The sequence below is a fragment of the Cupressus sempervirens genome, chromosome 1, assembly GCF_028749045.1.
Source record: "Cupressus sempervirens isolate cs-2001-9-10 chromosome 1, ASM2874904v1, whole genome shotgun sequence".
Lineage (NCBI taxonomy): Eukaryota > Viridiplantae > Streptophyta > Pinopsida > Cupressales > Cupressaceae > Cupressus > Cupressus sempervirens.
The window spans coordinates 887,154,063-887,173,991 of NC_143118.1; the positions used below are offsets into that span (position 1 = coordinate 887,154,063).

Genomic DNA, 19,929 nt, shown 5'->3' on the forward strand with positions numbered 1-19,929 from the left:
GAGTTACTGCAACAGCAAGTTACTGTCGCAGTCCGGATCACTGTAGCTGCAAGTTACTGTAGCAATTTCAGAACTATTAACACTGCTGCAACCGCAATGGGTATGGACTATCATTGAACTTTATAGTTGATATAATGTGTTGAGTTTAATGAGAAGATATGATTGTTATGGTAGTTGTAATTTCTTGATAAATCTGAAACAAGAAATAAATGAATGGTCATTGTTATTAGCTGCATATGGTTCTATGTTGCCTCCTATTTGCATCTCATATGAAACACAAACAATCTTGAGAAACCATTGATCAACATCAAGCTGAAAACTATAAGAAATTTAGTTGCAAGACAATTGTTTGACAAAATTACAAGAAGAAATAGACATTAAAATAACAGAACAAGGCAGGTTGTTACATCTTATGGCTGTCTTGTTGTTTAAAAGTCTTCAATAGTATGTCTTAAATGAGATGTTAGGCAACTTTACTAACATATATGATCCATTCTTGATAACCATGGACAGTTAGGATACAGAAGTTGATGACATCAGATTTCCACAATCCATAGTGAATTATTACGGTAGTTTCTGGATTACATTGTGTAGCAGTTTATTTCCATCAGCATTTCGGATCATGGAGTCCTTGAGCTCTCATTTATCATCCTGATGATGGCTCATGGAATGTGATCTACAACGTTGATGGAAAAAAATTGCTGCATAATCTAATCCAGAAATTAATGCAATAATAAGTTGATGGACAGTACTACTATGAATTATTAGGTATGCTAGACCTTGGGTAGTTTCTAGACTTGTGATGCAGGGGTAGGTCCATTTCAAGGTTTCCAAACCCAAATTAGTTGGTCTACTCAACAAAAGCTTCAAAACTCCAAGTTATTCCTCTTTACCAGACTTGCTCCAAACTTACAATCTCAAACACCAACCTTCAAGGCTTGAGCTAACACCTTCAAAGGGCTCTACATACCCTATCCAACATGATCTAACTGGTCAAGAATTCACATTCATTGATTAGACAACTTACCCTTACCTGGCTCAATCTAGGCACTCCTTGTAGCCCTTCCAAACCTGGTTTTTTAGACTTTTCTCCCGAACTTCCCAAAACACTTGAAAAGCCAAATACTGATCTAGATACCCTTTTCTGAGATACCCCGCATATGTCAAAATCACATATCACTCCTTTGGACCAACAGGGTGAACTATACCTTGCCAACCTTCAAAATAGGCCTAATTAGCCCACTTTTACAAAGCAAGTACTAACAAAACTTAGTGCTAACCTCCAAACTCTGAAACGGCCTTAGAAAATGTCTCAAATCAAAGGATTTCCATACTAGTTTGACCAGCAACGTCCAGCAATGTAGGTTAAGTGACAAAACCCTCATCAATGGGCCCTTAAATCTGGGTTTTCTGAAAAACATGTCTCCATACACTTCCAGACTTGAAATAAAGTTGTTTCACAGTGTATTGGTCATGTACAAACATATCCATCATAATATCATGCCCTCATTTGGACAGATTTTCAGATCCATTAACCTACCTTCAACTTTCATGCTCGTTCTCAAGCAAGCTTGCCCTCAAATTTGGTGATCCGCATCTTAGTATTCATTTCCTTGAATTTTTGTTAGTAGAACAAGTTATAATACATGTTAGGGCCTCATTCCTCAAGAAACAGCAAGCACATAAAGAGGAATGAGCCCTATGTCTCCATAAGTTCACAAAACGAAGGCAAAATGGTCACCTGCATCACTTTTGGGACAGTCAATATCAAATGCACAAAGTGGATCAAAGAGCCTCCAAACCCACACCAAATGAGAGTTAAGACATCACCCTAACACTTGCAAAAAGAATCAGATCAAAAGATATTATGAATGAAAAGTTACAGTAGTTCAAAGTTCAGATTTTTAGACCAAAATTGCAGAAAAAACCATTAAACTTGTGTTTCTTCAATCTCGGTCTGTACAGATTTGGAATACCAAACAACAACCCAAACTTGGGCATGAATCAGAATTTTTAAACATGATTCCAACCTTCCCAAACTGTTTCAATTAATAACCAAACATTAAACTAACCCAAACTATTTAAAATCTCCATTCATCTAAATCCACACCCTCATGGCCATAAATGCATTATTTTTCTAAAATTTAGGTCTCTTGACCCCTATTGTGCCAATTAGGACATATCACCCTATTGATCCAAACCATTGCATATTTTGGCTTTTCATGCCTTATTACATCATGTTAAGTCACAAATGACTTTGAGTAAACCTCATAGACGTGGTGGACCTTATAGGACCATTAGGTGCTCCTGGACCTTGGTGCTTATAAAATGTTAGAGCCTTCTAAATTGATCTTATGGAATTCAAATCAAAGAACCATATATTGCAGATTCTATGTAATATTGTAGGTACTGGCAACTGACTTGACAAAACCATGGTAGTTTGCAAGTTTGCAACTATAGTTTCTGAACCTGTCATACAAATTAATTAGGTAGTGTGGGAAGGAAGGAAAGATTCAACATTTTTCTTCTACTATTGGAGCTTGCTGATGCCGTAGGGGGTAGTGATTGGGGGGTCTACTGCTATAATACACTGAATCACATTTACATGTGTATTTAGTTATTCTGTTCCATCAAAAAAATTATATGATTTTTAACTTTTATTGGTTTCTCTGTATTGTTATGTTGGTTTCCCTTAAAAATATGTACTAAGTGGTTCAATTGTATTATAAAATCACGTCTTTGGTTGAGAAACTTTCAAACATCTAAGAGCATAAGATTTCAGTTTTGTTTATTCATTTTTGTTTTTTAATATTGACGCCGATGTTTCTGGTTATTTTTTGTGTTTAATTTATATCAATGTTTTCGATCACTCCCTGTGATCCATCATCAGGATGATAGAAAGCAAAAACAAAAAGCTCAAGAAGATAAAAATGTAGCAATGTGCATCTAATGTTTCAAAGAATGTAACATCTAATTGAAAATTGTTAAAAAAACATCTAATTGATAATTCTGTTGCTTATTTAATTTTGTTTAAGCAATGATTGCTGAGTTCTAATGTATGCTGTGTTTGTTCTTGCAGCCTTTTTCCTAACCAAGGTGTCCAAAAGATGCATGCCACAAGTGAGGAGCATCCTCCTATGGTAGGCCCAGTTCATCCATTCCACCCAAATATCAAAATTCGTCGAGGCGTGCTACAAAATGATTGTTCAGATATAATGCAGCAGTTCTTCAAATTGAGAAGGAAAAAAGAAAAGAAAACTCAATCCAACTCCTGTGTTTCTCTTACAAATGTTCCAACCAAGCTGTTTACCAAAATTCATGAAATATTCAGCGTGTTTTGTCTCTGATGTTCTCTTCATTGACTGAATAACAGTTATCTGTTGCTTTTAACCCATTAAATAATGTTTCACTGACTGATCAGTTTTGCACACACTTCATCTTAAACTAACCTCATACTAGAGCATATTTAGTCCCTGATGTATCACAAGCTGGTGTTTCAAGCCTCCTATCTGTTGTAATTTGCATTGCTGCAAGATGCATAGAAGAATGTAGTGCTGCCCATATTTTTATGTTTGATGACAAAAATGTGACATCTTGAATAAACTTAAATGGCATAAGAAACAAAAGAGAAACTAACAAAATGAAAGAACAAAGAAATCGAGGAAACCAATTCTCGGTTGAGTTATTGAGTAAAAAGCATGCAATTTTGTTATGATGAACTAACAATCTTCAGGCCTTTTAAGAATAATGATACTACGCTAAAACTGCTAAAACTAAGTTACTTAAAGACTGCAGAAAATAATGTTTTAAATCTTTCCTAAATCAAAGCCATGTGCCTAAACAAGAGAGATTACAGAACTAAAGATGTTCCTCTCAAAGTTTCTTTTATATGTGATATTTCATAAATACCAAATTCAATGTCAGCTTCCATACTCAGTTTTCACTATTTTAAATGAGGGTGGATCTTTGTGATGCCATCTTTTAGACTGGAGATCTTAGGGGTTAGCTTGTCATGGGCAACAAGCCAATGGATGAGGAAAATAGGGTTGCTTCAATCATCAATAATCTCCATTGTTTTTGGGGAATTTTGAGGACTTCTTGAACTTATTGGCAAAGGGCCAAACTTTGAACCTTGACAATAAGATATGGTTGTTTTGAGCACGGATAGTCCCACCCTTTTTGGAGGGTTTGTGGATTCCTTGAATTTATTGGCATAAGGCCAAACTTTTACCTTCGATAATAAGACAAGGGTGGTTAGATTTATCAATAATCTGTCCTTTTTGGATGGTTTTGTGGATTCCTTGAACTTATTGGGAAAAGGCCAAACTTGGGTCCCTATCAATATCTAGTTATATATGACGTATAAGGAATGTCAACTAGATGAGTGAAGTGATTTTTTATTAAAGCGTTGGGTTCAACACCGAACCTAGGGCATACTACCTTCCATGTAAACTTGAAATTTTTAGAATAATTGTATAGGATGCAAGTACGTAAAACACCTCGTAAGAAGGCTTGACATCTCATCTTCCTCTATTTAAATAAAAACATGCCAAAATTCGACTATACTTGCTGCTCCATGCCCCAAGATAATGAAACTTTGAACCAGACATTGCAACGAATGACGAAAGAAAGAGTCAAGTGGACTCTTGCTAGTAAAGTAGCATATAGGAACAAATTAATTAAAAATTGGAACGCTCGTCAGGGAAACTCTCTTCTGCATATACACAGATCTTGGATGGTGCGAGATATGTACAAATCAATGTAAACATCCACAATAGAGGAAATTTTTGTAAATAAGGCTGCCATGAATGTAGTAGCAAAGTATTAATATAAATAAATAAACTGGGTTAATTTATGTGTTTTATGAATTTGCAAACTCTTTTGGTTGTAGATACACTTTATATATATATATATATATATATATATATATATATATATATATATATATATATATATTCAATAAATTGATACAAATTTTGTAAATTCATAGGTTAAACCAGAAAACAAACAAAATGAATAGCAACGAGAATGTTGCAGATCATGATATGGTCCATGAAAACACTCAATCATTCACTGATTTGTTATTTCAGATTTGCAAAAAACGCAATTGAAGATGGATAACATGGAAAGGAGAATGGCAACCCAGATGGGGCATAACCATGAGGAAACTCAATCATCACCTCCTCTTAGAACAGAGACAGAAGTCTCCGGATATAATAAGAAAACCTCTTCACCCATATAAACTAAAAAATAAAAGAAACAAGAAATAGTGGCTGATCTATCAACAGATATTAAGAAAATCAAACAACCCAAATTTGTCAGTTTTGAATCTGGAGAGGATGCAAAGGCTTGGTTAACTAAAATGGAACAATATTTTGAAATTAGGAACTTTTCAGAAACTTCAAAAGGGGTTTGGGGGATATACCACTTTACAGGAGAAGCTACAACCTGGTGGGTAAACACCAAAGTTGAGCAAAACATTAAAACCATTGAGATTACTTGGGAGAAGTTTGTAACTATTTTTGTTGGTGTAAATACGTATTAACTATTTACACTTATTTAAGTTTACTTAGGTTAATGCATTATTTTATTATTTTATTTTGTCAGACACTAGGAGTTTGCACACCTTTTTGAATTGTCATGTTGACAACACAGAAGTACGAAACTCTATTTCAGCACATGGTGTCTACAACATTGGAGTTTGCATCATTCACTAAGTTGTCGTGTAGACAACACAGTTGTTTGCACTCCCTTTTTAGCACATATTGTCTGCAACACTGATTTGCGTGTTACACCCTTGTAGGCTTATCCTCTCATCATTGCACTTACTTTCGTGCTTAATGGAGGATAAACCATATCTGGTGGACATGTACCTAGTTGTGTGATTTATCATGTAGCTAATTCTGAGGCATTCTAGATGTATCTCAAAGGCCTTTATATACAAGCACTCCTACTGTACTCCCACAATGCATATTGAATGAATATATCATCATTCTGATCATAGTCTCTCTTTCTAGTCTATAGTGGTGCTTGTGTTTGAGTTCTTAGTTCCTAGGTAAATTTTGCCCTAAGACAAATTCTTACATGGTATCAGAGCTTGAAGATTTTCTCGTCACATAGTGGTTCCAGACCATTGTTGCTTCAGTACCTCGGTGCAAATCTAGAGTATTGCAGAAATTGAGAGTATCTACAGTCAGATCCGACCTCACCATTGTGTTCGAAATGCTGATTCGGTGAAAATTGACTATAAATTCGGCTACCTTAGCCCAAAGTCGATCATGAGGCAATTTTTTTTTGCAAATCGGCACTCGGAGGCCTCAATTTGCAGTTCGGGTATGGTCATTTGCAGATCTTATTAATTATTTTTTGGGTTTGTAATTTTTTAATCTCTGCAATTAATTTCAACAATATTATTTCAAAATTTTTTGCCCTACAAGCATTTAGCAGAGTTTTTTTTAGCAGAACCGAGCAATGACACCCCGGCTCTGCATTTTGGAGGTTGTTTCTTCGTAGAGAAATATTTTTTAATCGCAGGGCTTAAATCCGTGGGCACCATCAAATTTTTAGGCGACCACAAATTTCGGCCATAACCTGCGAAGACTGACGATAAGAACTCGACCACCAGCGGATCAAGCTCGGCCCACACCACCTCATCGGTCGATGCCCCTTTGTTATTGCTACCACGGGTTATTCTTTTAAAATTGCGCATGGTTTCTCTACACATCAAATGTGGGACAATTCCCAACAAATTTTGTTCACCAAAATTTGAAATCTCGGCCCGCGTGTTAAGTTTCAGCGACTTTTTGCCTCCTACCATCTTTCTCTCTCTCCAGGCCACTGTTTTGGGTTTCCAACCAGTTGTGAACAGACTTCTAGCGACGACATCTGCGACCCTATGTGACATCCTCACACACGACCACATGGAACGAAACAACAGACGTCACGTGACGTTCCCATCAACCAGTGTTGACTGACATGCGGTAGTAACCTGCCTGCCCCGCTTGCACACACGGATTGTTTTAATCCTGACACGTGGCCGAATAAACGACAGACGCGTGTACCTATTGACACGTCAACATTCCATGTTGGCAACCAGCTCAGACAACCACGTTAGCTAACAACTCAGCCCACCACGTTTACACAAATCCATACATCCGTACCATCTATACCGTACCCACATCAGCCTAGGTGAACTTTTTTCGCTGATGTCAGCAGAGCACGAGTTTAAAATTGACGATCGTCGAATCATCAAAATTAGGCATTTTTCAACTGCTGTGAGGGTCGTTTGATCGTCAAATTTAAGATAACAGTTTCCTACCTAGACCCCCTTCCAGATTGCTTTTTGATTTGGCAACTTGACTTTGCAAGCCCCTAACTTGGTCATCCGGACTCCAATTCAAGTGCGACTTTTTTTGAAATTGGAGAGAATTTCCCGAGCTTTTTAGTGGTGGCATTCTTTTCTAGTTTTGGGATAAGGATTTTTCAAAAATTGCATTTTTTGGCAACTGTACCCGCTTAATCGTGCATTTTGCAACTTCAAACGCTCTGTATGGGCTCATTCAGTCACCTTTTCAGGTTCTTTTTTTTTGGAAGTGTGTATTTTTTTGTCTACTTTCTAGATCTGCAATCAGATTTTAAGGTTGTGTGGACAATTCTCACTTTCATAACTAGGGCTTTTTCTGCATTGTAAAGCTTTGATTACTTTTCAGAATTGTTGTACATTTGAGCTATAGTGCTTAGTGACAGATTTGAGCCTCGAAAGGCAGTTGTAAAAGCAAAATCAGAAAGTCCACTTTGTTCATTTTGATAAGTGGTCCATTGTACATGCACTACTTATAAAGTGTCAAAAACATTTTTTTTGGGGGGGGTCTTTTGATTGAGTGAAAAGGGGGGTTGTGTACTGTGTTCTTGTGTCTCTCTTTTGTGCTCTTTTCATTTTCTGCATCATGGGTTCATTTAAATGTCCACCTCTAACTTCACACAATTATTCTACATGGAAAGATATTGCATGGAGTAGATTAATGGAAAAAGGTTACAGTCTTTATGTTGATGGTACAATTACCAAACCTACTGATACTAAAGAGCTCATTGAATAGAAAAAACAAGACCAATAGGCTTTAGAAATTATTAAGAGTTGTGTTCATAGAGATCTCTTCTTTCACATTGCCAATTTCACGAAATCCAAACAAGCTTGGAACAAACTTGAATCATTGTATGATAAGGTGGATGAAGAAAAGGGATTTTAGATTGAGGACGATCTACTTCTCTTGGATCCAAAGAAGTTTGACACAATTCAAGATTACATCAACAAAGCCAATGAGTATAGGGCACTACTTAAAGATTGGGGAAATCCCATGAAGGATGACAAGTTGATTCATCACATCCTAAAGAGACTACCTTCAGAGTATGCTTCATTTGTTTCGAGTTTTAATACTCAAAGGTTGACCATGAGAATTGCTTACCAGAAGCCTTCATTTGATGCATTTGTAGAGATGTTGATTGCTCAACAATCTCACTTTATGGATTTAGGACTGCTCAAGTCATCAAAGACCAAAGCCTTGGTGGTTAGTGATGAGCACCAATCAAGTTAAGGAGGGAAAAACAAGAAGAAGAAGAAGCAATGGAAGCAAAAAACACAATCTGAGACACAACAATCGTCACAACAAGGCAGTTCTTCTTCCAACAAGAAGGGAAGTAATGAAAAGGACAAACTTTTTTGTGCATATTGCAAAAAGCCAAATCATGATGAGCATCATTGCGAGACTTAAAGAATCGATGAGTTAAAAACCTACTCAGGAAGAACAAGATTCAAGTGCCAAGTACTTCCAAGGATTCAACTCCAACCTCTTCAAAGGGAAAAGGGCAAACACAAGTTCTTCTTTAGAATGGATATTTGACTCAGGTGCCTCCTACCATATGGGTTCTTCAAAGGAAGACTTTTTTTCATTGAAACAGTCAAAGGTACCACACATCTTTGTGGAAGATGATACCAAAATGGAAGTTGAAGGAAAAGGACATGTGGAAATGGAAAATGGAGAATTCAAAGATGTTCTCTACGTTCCAAACCTTAGCTCCAATCTCCTCCCAGTTTACCAAATCACTCACCTTGGAGATGGTCACAAAGGTGAGTTCTTTCCAGATTCAGTGATGGTGTGTAGTCTTAGAGATGATTCATTGGTTGCAGTGGGGAAAGTTAATGCCAACAAGAGGCTTTATTCCTTCTCCCACTTTGTGCCTAAGTCTCCTTCTCAAGCCTTGTTGACTCACTCTCATTCACAAATCACCTTATGACATGAGCGGTTTGGTCATCTTGCCTTTTGCTCTCTTCAACAACTATGCTTCAAACACATGGTCAAAGGTCTACCTAACATCAAATTTTCTAAGGGAGAGTGTTCATGTTCAGTGGATATGCATCTCGAGGAGAAGTATGATAAAAGGAAGTCTTATAGAGCACCAGTTGGTTCACATGGTTTGAGTAGGTCCCTTTGCAGTGATTTAGTTAGCCAAGGCCACTACATCCTTACTTTTGTTGATGACTTTTTACGATTCACTTGGGTCTACTTCCTTCATCACAATAATGAAGTGGTTCATAAGCTTCATGCCTTTAAGGCTCATGTTGAAAAGAAATCAAGGAAAGCCATCAAGGTTCTAGGGATGGATAATGTAAGCAGATATGTGAATAGAAGACTTAAGGAATTTTGCAAACTTGAGGGGATTGATCTTCAGATTCCACTAGCATTCAGTCCGCATAAGACAGATGTTGCAACTATGAGGATTAGAACTCTCAAGACCATGGCAAGTTTCATGATAAGAGCCAAGTCTCTTGATCCAACACTTGAAGTTGAAGCCATTAATAGTGCAACTCACATACTTAATGGGTCTCCTCATAATGCCTTAGAGGGGAAGACTCCTTTTGAGGCATGGTGCGGCAGAAAATTAATTATGAGTCACCATAAAGTCTTCGGTTGTCTAGCATAGGCAAACCTATCTTCCAGGGGTTGCAAGACACCGTCACCTAGGCCTTGTACTTTCATTAGTTATGAAGATGGTGTGAAGGCATATAGACTCATGGATCCTGAGACATGAGATTTTTGTGGAGAAGGATGTACACTTTGAGGGAAGTTCACCTAGCTTATCCTCTAATCCTTTCTGCACTTCATACACTATGGAAACTGATAGTGACACCAGCGATAATGCTTCAATAGATTCAGACATGTGGGGTTCTATCGACAGTTGCAATGAGAGGTCACATCATTAGTATAGTCCACATGCTTATATTGCCATAGTGAAAGGTCTAGCATAGGTACACATCGTCTTCTAGCTTTAGCAATAGAGGATGACTACATGATAGACATTGTAGGTTTGTTCGTGGAGTCACACATCACAAACTACAAATGTTGTGAGGGCTCACTCTGACCCTCATGTCCATTCTCTACACGATCAATCTTTACAGGTTGGCATGATTGTGGATCCTTATGAACAACACGTCTCTTTATCAGTTGAGGAGACAAATGGTTCATTGGAATAGGTTCAACGGACATCTTTGCTAGATTTGCATTTGTTCTTTTTAGCACGATTGGAAGGGGCGAACATCCACATCAGCACATGGATACTTGAGCAGGTTTTAGGGCCACCATACATCTTCAGGATTGCACCTTTTCCATTGTTTCTTCCAAAGGGGAGGAACATTAGCCAACATTCATGGACCAACTTCTTCCTTGGAGCAGTTTTCACTGGCAAGCATTCTTCATTTTTTGGGGGGTGAGGGGGGGTTACCTTGTCTCTCTTCCTCTTCTTTCTTATGGGGGGGACTTTTTCCTCTTATGAGGTTCTTTTTCTTCCCATTCTTCACTTATGTATATATTGGATGTATGTCATAATAGGGGGGTCTTGATTACTCCATCCATCCATGCATCCCTATTTATCTCTCTTTTTGGGGGAGGGTTTTTTCCATGAGGTTTTCCCTCTTTCTCCACTTTATGAGAGATTGCATTTTCATTATGTGCATGGGTACCTAACATGGCCTAGTAGCCGAGACCCATCATGCATTTCATTCTAGCATTCATAAGCTTAAGAGCATTCCCCTAAGTTGCACTTTAGGGGGGGTGTTGGTGTAAATATGTATTTACTATTTACACTTATTTAAGTTTACTTAAGTTAATGCATTATTTTATTATTTTATTTTGTGAGACACTTAGGAGTTTGCATACCCTTTTGAGTTGTTATGTTAACAACACAGAAGTACACAACTCTATTTCAACACATGGTGTCTACAACATTGGAGTTTGCATCATTCACTGAGTTGTCATGTAGACAACACAATTATTCACACTCTTTTTAGCACATGTTGTCTACAACATTGATTTGTGTGTTACATCCTTGTAGGCTTATCCTCTAATCATCGCACTTATTTCTATGCTTAATGGAGGATAACCCATATCTGGTGGACCTGTGCCTAGTTGTGTGACTTATCATGTAGCTAATTCTGAGGCATTCTAGATGTAACTCAGAGGCCTTTATATACAGGCACTCCTAGTGTACTCTCACAATGCATATTGAATGAATATATCATCATTCTTATCATACTCTCTCTTTTTGGTCTACAGTTGTGCTTGTGTTTGAGTTCTTAGTTTTTGGGTGAATTTTGCCCTAAGAAAAATTCTTACAATTTTTAGAAATCACTGGTTACCCCAGACCTTCTATGACAAAAAACTTTTGGATTTCCAAAACTTGAAGCAAAGAGACGTGACTATACATAAGTACTAAGAGAAATTCACCTAACTATTGAAGTATGTACCACGATATCAACAAGATAAAAATTTGAAGGTGAGAAAATTCATTATGGGTTTGAAGAACAGAATAGGAGCAGTTGATGTTCTCATTCCTCGAACTATGGAGGAAGCTCTAGAGAAGGTTGTTTGACAAGAATACAAAATCAAGAAGGATGACTCCATTAGGGATAATAAAAAGAAAACAAACTGGAATACAAAAGGCACTGGTACTGGATCTCAGAAAAAATAATTTAAGGATTTCAAGTACGACAAACCAGAATCGAAAGGAAAGGGAGTCAAGGATGTTAAAAGTAATTTTAGTACAAGTAAGAATAATAAAGGTAATGAAAGGAAGGGGCCACCTTCAGGATGTTTCACTTGTGGAGGAGATCATTATGCTAATAACTACCCCATCAAACCCAACACCAATCAGCTGCAACAACCACCTTTTCCACAGCAATGACAAGTTTATCAGAAAAGGATCCATGCAACCTTGGACAATAGACAAGCAGAACAACAAATTGGCCCAATTGAAACTCTAGGTAAGATCTACGGGAACCCTGTCTCCATTTTAATTGATACTGGAGCTTCTGAATGTTTTATATCGCCTAACCTATTAAGTAGATTTCTGAAGAGATCTAGTTTTATGGAAAAACCATGGACAATCGAATATACAAACCAATCAAAGGCCAAGGTAGAGTAGTGTTTGTTTGAGGCTTAGGTTGATTTTCCAAATTTCTCAATGGAATTGAACTTGTATGTAGCACCTCTTGGATCTTACGGCATTATCATAGGCATTAATTAGCTTAGTGAGCATAGGGCCAAGGTGGATTGTCTTGCCAAAATTGTAAATTGTCTGGATGATCAAGGTAGACCCGCCATCATTATAGGGATTAAACATGAAATTAAATCAAAACAAATATCTACCATGCAACTTATGAAATATGGAAGAAAAGACTGTGAGATCTTTGCAGTAAGAGTTGAGGACATGAGGGAACCTAAAAACACCACATATGAAGATGACTACATTTTTGAAGATGGAAAAATCAGAGAAAAGTTAAAGGAATCTTTCGAAGAAAAATATCTCTAACTAAAGAATTTTCAAGATGTGTTTCTAGAAGAATTCTCTGGTCTACCACCTTCTCAAGCCTTTGATTTTACTATAGATTTGTTACTAGGAGTAGAACCCATTTCTTAGGGTACCATATCAAATGACTACTACAGAATTAATGGAGTTGCAGGTACAAACTGTAGGATATGTTAAACAAGAAACTCATCCGGTCCAGTGTTTCACCATGGGGAGCCTAGTGTTTGTTAGGAAGGACAAAACCATGAGATTATGTATAGATTACAAAATGTTCAATAAGGTTACCATCAAGAACCAGTATCCACTTCCTAGAATAGATGACCTTTTCGATCAAATGAAGGGTGCAACAATGTTTTCAAAAAATGATTTGAGGTTAGGATATCACCAGCTTCCTATTAAGGATGAAGATATTCACAAAACTGCATTCAAAACTAGGTATGGGCATTACAAATTTACAGTGTTGCCATTCAAGTTAACCAATGCCCCAACAGCTTTTATGAACTTAATGAATAGTATATTCCAAGATTGCTTGGATAAGTTTGTGTTGGTCTTTATAGATGATATTCTAATCTATTCAAAGAATGAGGAGGAACATCAAAATCATTTGGAAAAAGTTTTGCAAAGGTTAAGAGAACATAAATTATATGGAAAATTGTCTAAATGCACTTTCTATCAAAAGGAAATTCAATATTTAGGGCACATTATATCAGCTCAGAGAATAGTTGTAGATCTATCAAAAATTAAAGCAATTAAGGAATGGCCTATACCTAAAAATGTGATAGAAGTTAAAGGTTTTATGGGATTGGCAGGATTTTATAGAAAATTTGTTAGGAACTTCTCCAAGATAGCTTACTCGATTACACCACTTCAAGAAAAGGAAAGACATTTGTATGGACAAAAAAATGTCAAACAACCTTTGAATACTTGAAAGAAAAACTAACTACAACACCCATACTAAAAGTACCTGACTCACAAAAGGAACTCGTACTTATAATAGATGCATTAGGAAAAGGTTTAGGAGGTGTGCTAATGCAGGATGAATAGGTAATTGCATATGAATCTAGAAAATTAAAAAATTGAGCAAAATTATGCACCTCATGATTTGGAATTAGTAGCTATTGTACATGCTCTTCAAATGTGGAGACATTATTTGATTGGAAAACCTTTTGAATTATGATTTGAGCACCACGACCTAAAATATATCCTCACTCAACCAAATCTAAATGCTAGACAAAGAAGATGGCTGAAATTTTTAGCAGACTATGAATTCGACATAAGTTATATTAAAGGCAAGGAAAACAAAGTAGCAGATACCCTAAGTAGGGGAAGACACATTTCTGCAATGGCTACTATAAACTTTAGATTAAAAGACCAAATTTTACAACATCTAGAACATGATCAGTTTTATGTAAAAATCAGCCTAGCTCTTATCAGGGGCCCATATGATTCTAAGTATTCAAAATTTAGTCTAGAAGAGGATGAATTGTTAAGTTATCATAACAGGATTTATGTACCCAACAACTTTGAACTCCGAAAAATTATTCTGGAAGAATCTCAGTCAACTCCATATTTAGAACACCCTGGGGTAACTAAAATGTTGTCTGATATTAAACCTCTATATATTTGGAAAGGAATGAAAAGAGAGATAACAGAATTTGTGGTAGGATGTTTAGAATGCCAAAGAGTAAAAGCAAAATATCGATACCCAGTCGGTCTTTTGCACCCTAATGAAGTACCAGAATGGAAGTGGCAAATAATTTCCATGGATTTTGTACAAGAATTACCTATGACACGAAATCGACACAATACCATTCTGGTAGTAGTTGATAGACTGAAAAAAGTTGCTCATTTTATACTAAGAAATCTAATTTATGGAGCACTAGAAATTGCTCATAAATTCATGAAAGAAAATTTTCAAATTGCATGGAATCCCACAGAAAATTATTTCAGACAAGGATGCTACAATAACTTCTAGATTTTGGCAAACATTATTTTCAACACTAGGCACTAAACAAAACATTAGTGCAACTTATCATCCCAAGACAGATGGTCAGATAGAAAGAGTAAGCTAGGTATTAGAATATCTTTTGAAAGTATACTATATGGATCGACAATACCAGTGAGAAACATATTTACCCTGGTGGAATTTGTGTATAACAATTCTTATCAATCCACCATTAAAATGACCCCTTTTGAGGCTCTATATGACCACAAATATAGAACTCATGTGAGTTGGAATCGCTTGGAAGACATAATTGTTGTTGGACCTGAAATGCTTAAGGAAATGGAGGAACAGATAGTCTAGATTCGTGAAAGATTGAAGGAAGCTAATGATAGACAAAAAAGCTATGTAGATGCAAAAAGAACACCTAGAGAATTCTTAGTGGAAGAAAAAGTATTGTTAAGGGTAAAACCTCAGAAGAGTACTATCAAGTTTGGTAAGAATCCGAAGTTAGCCCCAAGGTATGTGGGACCTTTTGAAATATTGGAAGTTGTGAACCTAGTAGCTTACAGAATTGCTTTACCACCAGCCTTTGCCAAGATGCATGACATCTTCCATGTGTCATACCTTAAGAAATACATTACTCATCATGATCATATAATTGATTGAAACCTATTATAGGTGCAAGAACTAGGCGTGGTAGAAATAGAACCACTCAAAATACTCGAGGTGCGTAAGCTATGCTTACGAAATCGAGAGGTGACACAATGCAAGGTCCACTAGGATCAGTATGCAGAGGATAATGCTACTTGGGAGGATTATCACAAAAAAATTCAAAGATACCCTCATCTTTTCTCTAGGATTGGAATTTGAACATTTCCTTTCTATTCTTAAATTAAATTGATTAAGTATTGTTTAAAGTTTTTTTGTGATATTCATTGGGGATGATGAAAATTTTAAGGGGGAGGGTATGTTACATCCCAAAATTTTGACCTAACTTTAAACTTGTTCATAACCATTCGATTTAATGGATTTTTCTTTCATGATCATGTGAAATAGGTAATTATTTATATGCATTGTATTAACTATTAATGAAGATATTCATTAACTAGTAACTGTTATTAGATGATTAGCATGCTTGATTTAAAATTATGGTTAATAATTTAAAGTCTCTTAAAATGTTTATGTGAAATTATTATAGAATTGTTATTATGGTGAAAGTGTTTTCATGGGTGATTGCAGGAGAATATGAAGAGGGTAGAAGCATTGCTAAAAGAGATCACTGGAATGGGATGCTTGCTTAGTTCAGTCATCAGGATCGATAGGCATGACCTTAAACTTCTTTGGGAAGGACGTAGGGACTTGAACACAGGATACATTTGTGGGACTTGCATGAGCTATTAAGAAAATAATCTAAGAAAACATAAAATAATTTAATTAAAATATAAAACATACCTTAAGCAATTTTAATTGATCTTTCATCATATCATTATAATATATATTTATATACGTACATACAAATATAAAATGCAATGGCACCATTATATTATAATAACTTAATAAAATGATGTCAACCCATTGATATACTTACTTGAATGTATGTAAATATAAATTATAATAATAGTTGAAATTATAATTTTTCCAACTCTTTCTTCCAACCTTTTACTTTTCCCTTTTCTTTTTAATCGATTTAACACTTGGCAATATCAATTTGCATATAATCTTTTTAACCGATGGAAGCCAAGAAGTCACGACTAGACTTTTAAAAATGGAAGCCGCGAGAGGAGTCAGACACCTTTTTCTACATTTCTGAATTCTTTATGTTGTTTTCAAATCTCCTTGCCTCCATAACACATAACTCCATCTCATTGCCAGTATTTACTCCTGTCAATACCCCTACAATTATTGATTTATAATTTTGATAAATCAGTACAATATCTACCCTTTGTCATGCAAGCACTTGGGCTAAGAATCAGAGGTTGTATGCACTGAAGGTGACGTCTCAAATAACTAGAGAGAACAAATCAGATTTCAAGTTCATCAAAGCAATATCGAATTCGTAATAGGTCATGAGTTACCATTCTAATATGTTAAATTTCTATAGCAGTCGGCTAGGCACATGAACCTCTTTTATTTTTGTCTATGATCATGTTATTTTAACTTGTTGAATAATTCTTGTGATTTATAATGAATTCTCTTCTTATTTTCATAGTTTTATGAATCATCATAAAAGGAGATGAATAGTATATCTTAAAGAAGAGTTTCTAAATGTGATAAGAACTTGGATGAATGTTATTGATCTCAAGAACAAATTTTATTGTATCAAAATTCCCAATAAAAAGTATCAAAAGTAGAATGCTCATAATCTTTCAAACACCTGGGAATCACTAACAATATAGCCATGAAATGGTAAGGTGCAAAGGGCATAATGCTCATAATCTTTCAAACACCTGGGAATCACCGATAGTGTAGCCATGAAATGGTGAAGAGTTGCAAAGGGCATAATGCTCATAATCTTTCAAACACTTGGGAATCACTGACTATGTAGCCAAGAAAGGTGAAGAGGTGGAATAAATCTATAAGGAAATAGAAGAGAAATCATACATGAATAACTTAAATGAAATACAATTAAAAGCTCATGCTCATCTTTGTAATGAAACTTGTTGTCAATTTGAGCGGTGGTGATCGGGTCATTGAGCCCATCGTAAATCCTTGACCAAGGTAGTTTATAGGCATGTTTTCCATCTAATGATCACTTGATCTCAGTAGCGCCAGTTATGTAAGCATGTCTGTTTCATAACTGAGCAGACATTCAAAACACTAGGATGCTCAGGTGGCTAGACTAAAGAACATCCCAAGCCCGATCCTGAGGTAAGGAGGGCCTTTCTAATTTAATAGAATGTGTGAGGATAAGTATGGTCCAAGGTTGGGAGGTTAAGCCTATGTCAATGCTTCTCCTCTCACCAAAGCTGAGGCTTGTACAACCAGCTAAAGATCCTTGGGATGATACTTGTATGTTCCATTCCTTCTTTTCTTGACAAGCATTTACTTTACTTGTATGAATACAGTTATGGTTAGTTAATTGTTAATCTAGTTATTTTAGTTGATCATGAACACAGTTATGATTTGTTAATCGTCAATCTAGTTATTTCGGTTGATCATGAATACAATTATGATTAGTTAATTGTTAATCTAGTTATTTCAATTGATCATGAATACAATAATGTTTAATTAATCATTATTCTAGTTATTTTAGATGATCATGAATACAATTATCTTCAGTTATTCGTTAAAATAGTTATTATCAGATGAACATTGATAAAGTTAGAGTTAATTCAGTTAATTGTTAAAGGTAGTTAATGTCATGTGAAAAGGATTAATTTGTATATTTATGAATGTTGGAAGTTCTTAGTTTAAACCATCTTTTTTTTTTATATGAAAATACATTTGTTACAGATTTACAAATTGCACTAGTTTCACAAACTATAGTTTTCGTTCTCCCAACTAACCACACAAAAAGCTAGTGTTTTCACTATCAAGAAAAGAGTTGCATACAAATTTGATCTATCCCACAAGCCATAAAATGCAGCTCCTATGATGGATGCTATTTTTGATGAAAATCATGGTGAGGAATTTGCATTGATGATTTTTTAAACCATAGTAAAAGAATTTGTTTCATTTGAACACATCTAAACACTTGACATATGCAAATGACTAGTAGGCATTATTATTGATGATTGCTATAGGGATCTTGTTTTTATTAGGTATGAAAAATCTCATATAGTTAAGGGGATAACTGATGTGAAAATTGTTCTCAATAGTGATATTAGACTCTTTTCTATGAAATGTTAGATATGCTTCAAGTTGAACAGTAACATGTTCTCTATTAGCTAGATTTTTTAAAATGCTCATGTTCTTATTCAATTATGTTGTTTGATGTGCTTTTTTTTGTTATATTAAATAAGTGTCCGAACTCTATTACAACGCAAGCCTACAAGTAGAGACAAATTCAATAATTTGAACTTAAAGGAGTATGACAGTTGCAACCAAGTGGCTAAAGCACAAACAAAAATAAAGTAAAGTACTCAAAGATCCAACCTGAATATTTTGAGAATCAACCCTATTCAATATCACAACCTTAACTCTTGGATTACATAAAGAGAGATATTTGGGAAGACATTCCTCCTTTGTACAATTGTTTGAGAAAAATTATCTTTGAAGTCCTCAAACCTAGGAGAAATAAGTTAGAATCCCTCAAAGAGGGTGCAATCATGTCTACATTAGAATTAGAGGAACATCAAGCAAGAGTAGCCAATTATCAAATAATTGTTAGGAACTTTAGACTAGTGCTCTATGAATTTGGGTAAATAGAATATTTTGAATAATTATTATCGTATAAATGTTACTATTTAGTAATTTTTTTTTCTTCGTGTTAATAGGGTTATAATTTTATTAAAGTATTTTGAGTATAAGTTTGGCCCGTACTAGTCGTAGGTAAAAAAGGAGAACTACCTCTCCATACAAGCAGGGCCACCAAATAGGACATATTAACAAGTCAATGTTTTAAGGTGTTTTAGTTTCCCACTTTTTGAGTGTGATCTTAAGACCATATCAAACCCACCCCCTTTCTTTACCTTCTCATCTCTTCTCCCTTTAACTACTTGCCAGCCTTTTTCCGACCTTTCCACTACCTCTTACCATATTAAGTGAACATCCTCCCTTGCGTGGCTCTAGGATCATCCCTTTGAAGTATTTTCTTCATATCCATGACTTCCATCAACAAAAGAGCATTCTTTTTCAAAGGCATCTTAAACAAATTTCTTTCTGAGACACTCCATTATAACAAAAGACTCAATTGTATCCCCCTTTCAAGGTATCATACAAACTATCATTAACACCACCACAAGATTTTACTTCTTTGAACCCATAACACAACTCATCTTCAATGGTGACCCTTGAGGCCTCATATCTCATTTCTTTTTGGCTCTTCTCTCTCAAACCACTATCCACCATAGGAATGCTTGAAGAATCCAAAGCTAAGATCTACTTTGGGATCTTAGAAATTTCATTTGGAGCCCCATGTGAGGCTACCTCCACCTCTTTCTCCATCGAATAAAATTTGAAAGATT

General features: G+C 35.7%; 1 protein-coding gene across 1 annotated transcript in view; it reads left to right on the forward strand.

Moving 5' to 3' along the window:
• The window catches only part of TADA (tRNA arginine adenosine deaminase), a 61,350-nt gene extending 57,765 nt beyond the window's left edge, over positions 1–3,585 (forward strand). Inside the window, exon 4 of the mRNA XM_089792729.1 lies at positions 3,080–3,585. Within this exon, the coding sequence (XP_089648855.1) occupies positions 3,080–3,347 (268 nt within the window). The 3' untranslated portion in view covers positions 3,348–3,585. The remainder of the gene's footprint in view (positions 1–3,079) is intronic.
• The last annotated feature ends 16,344 nt before the right edge of the window (positions 3,586–19,929 follow it).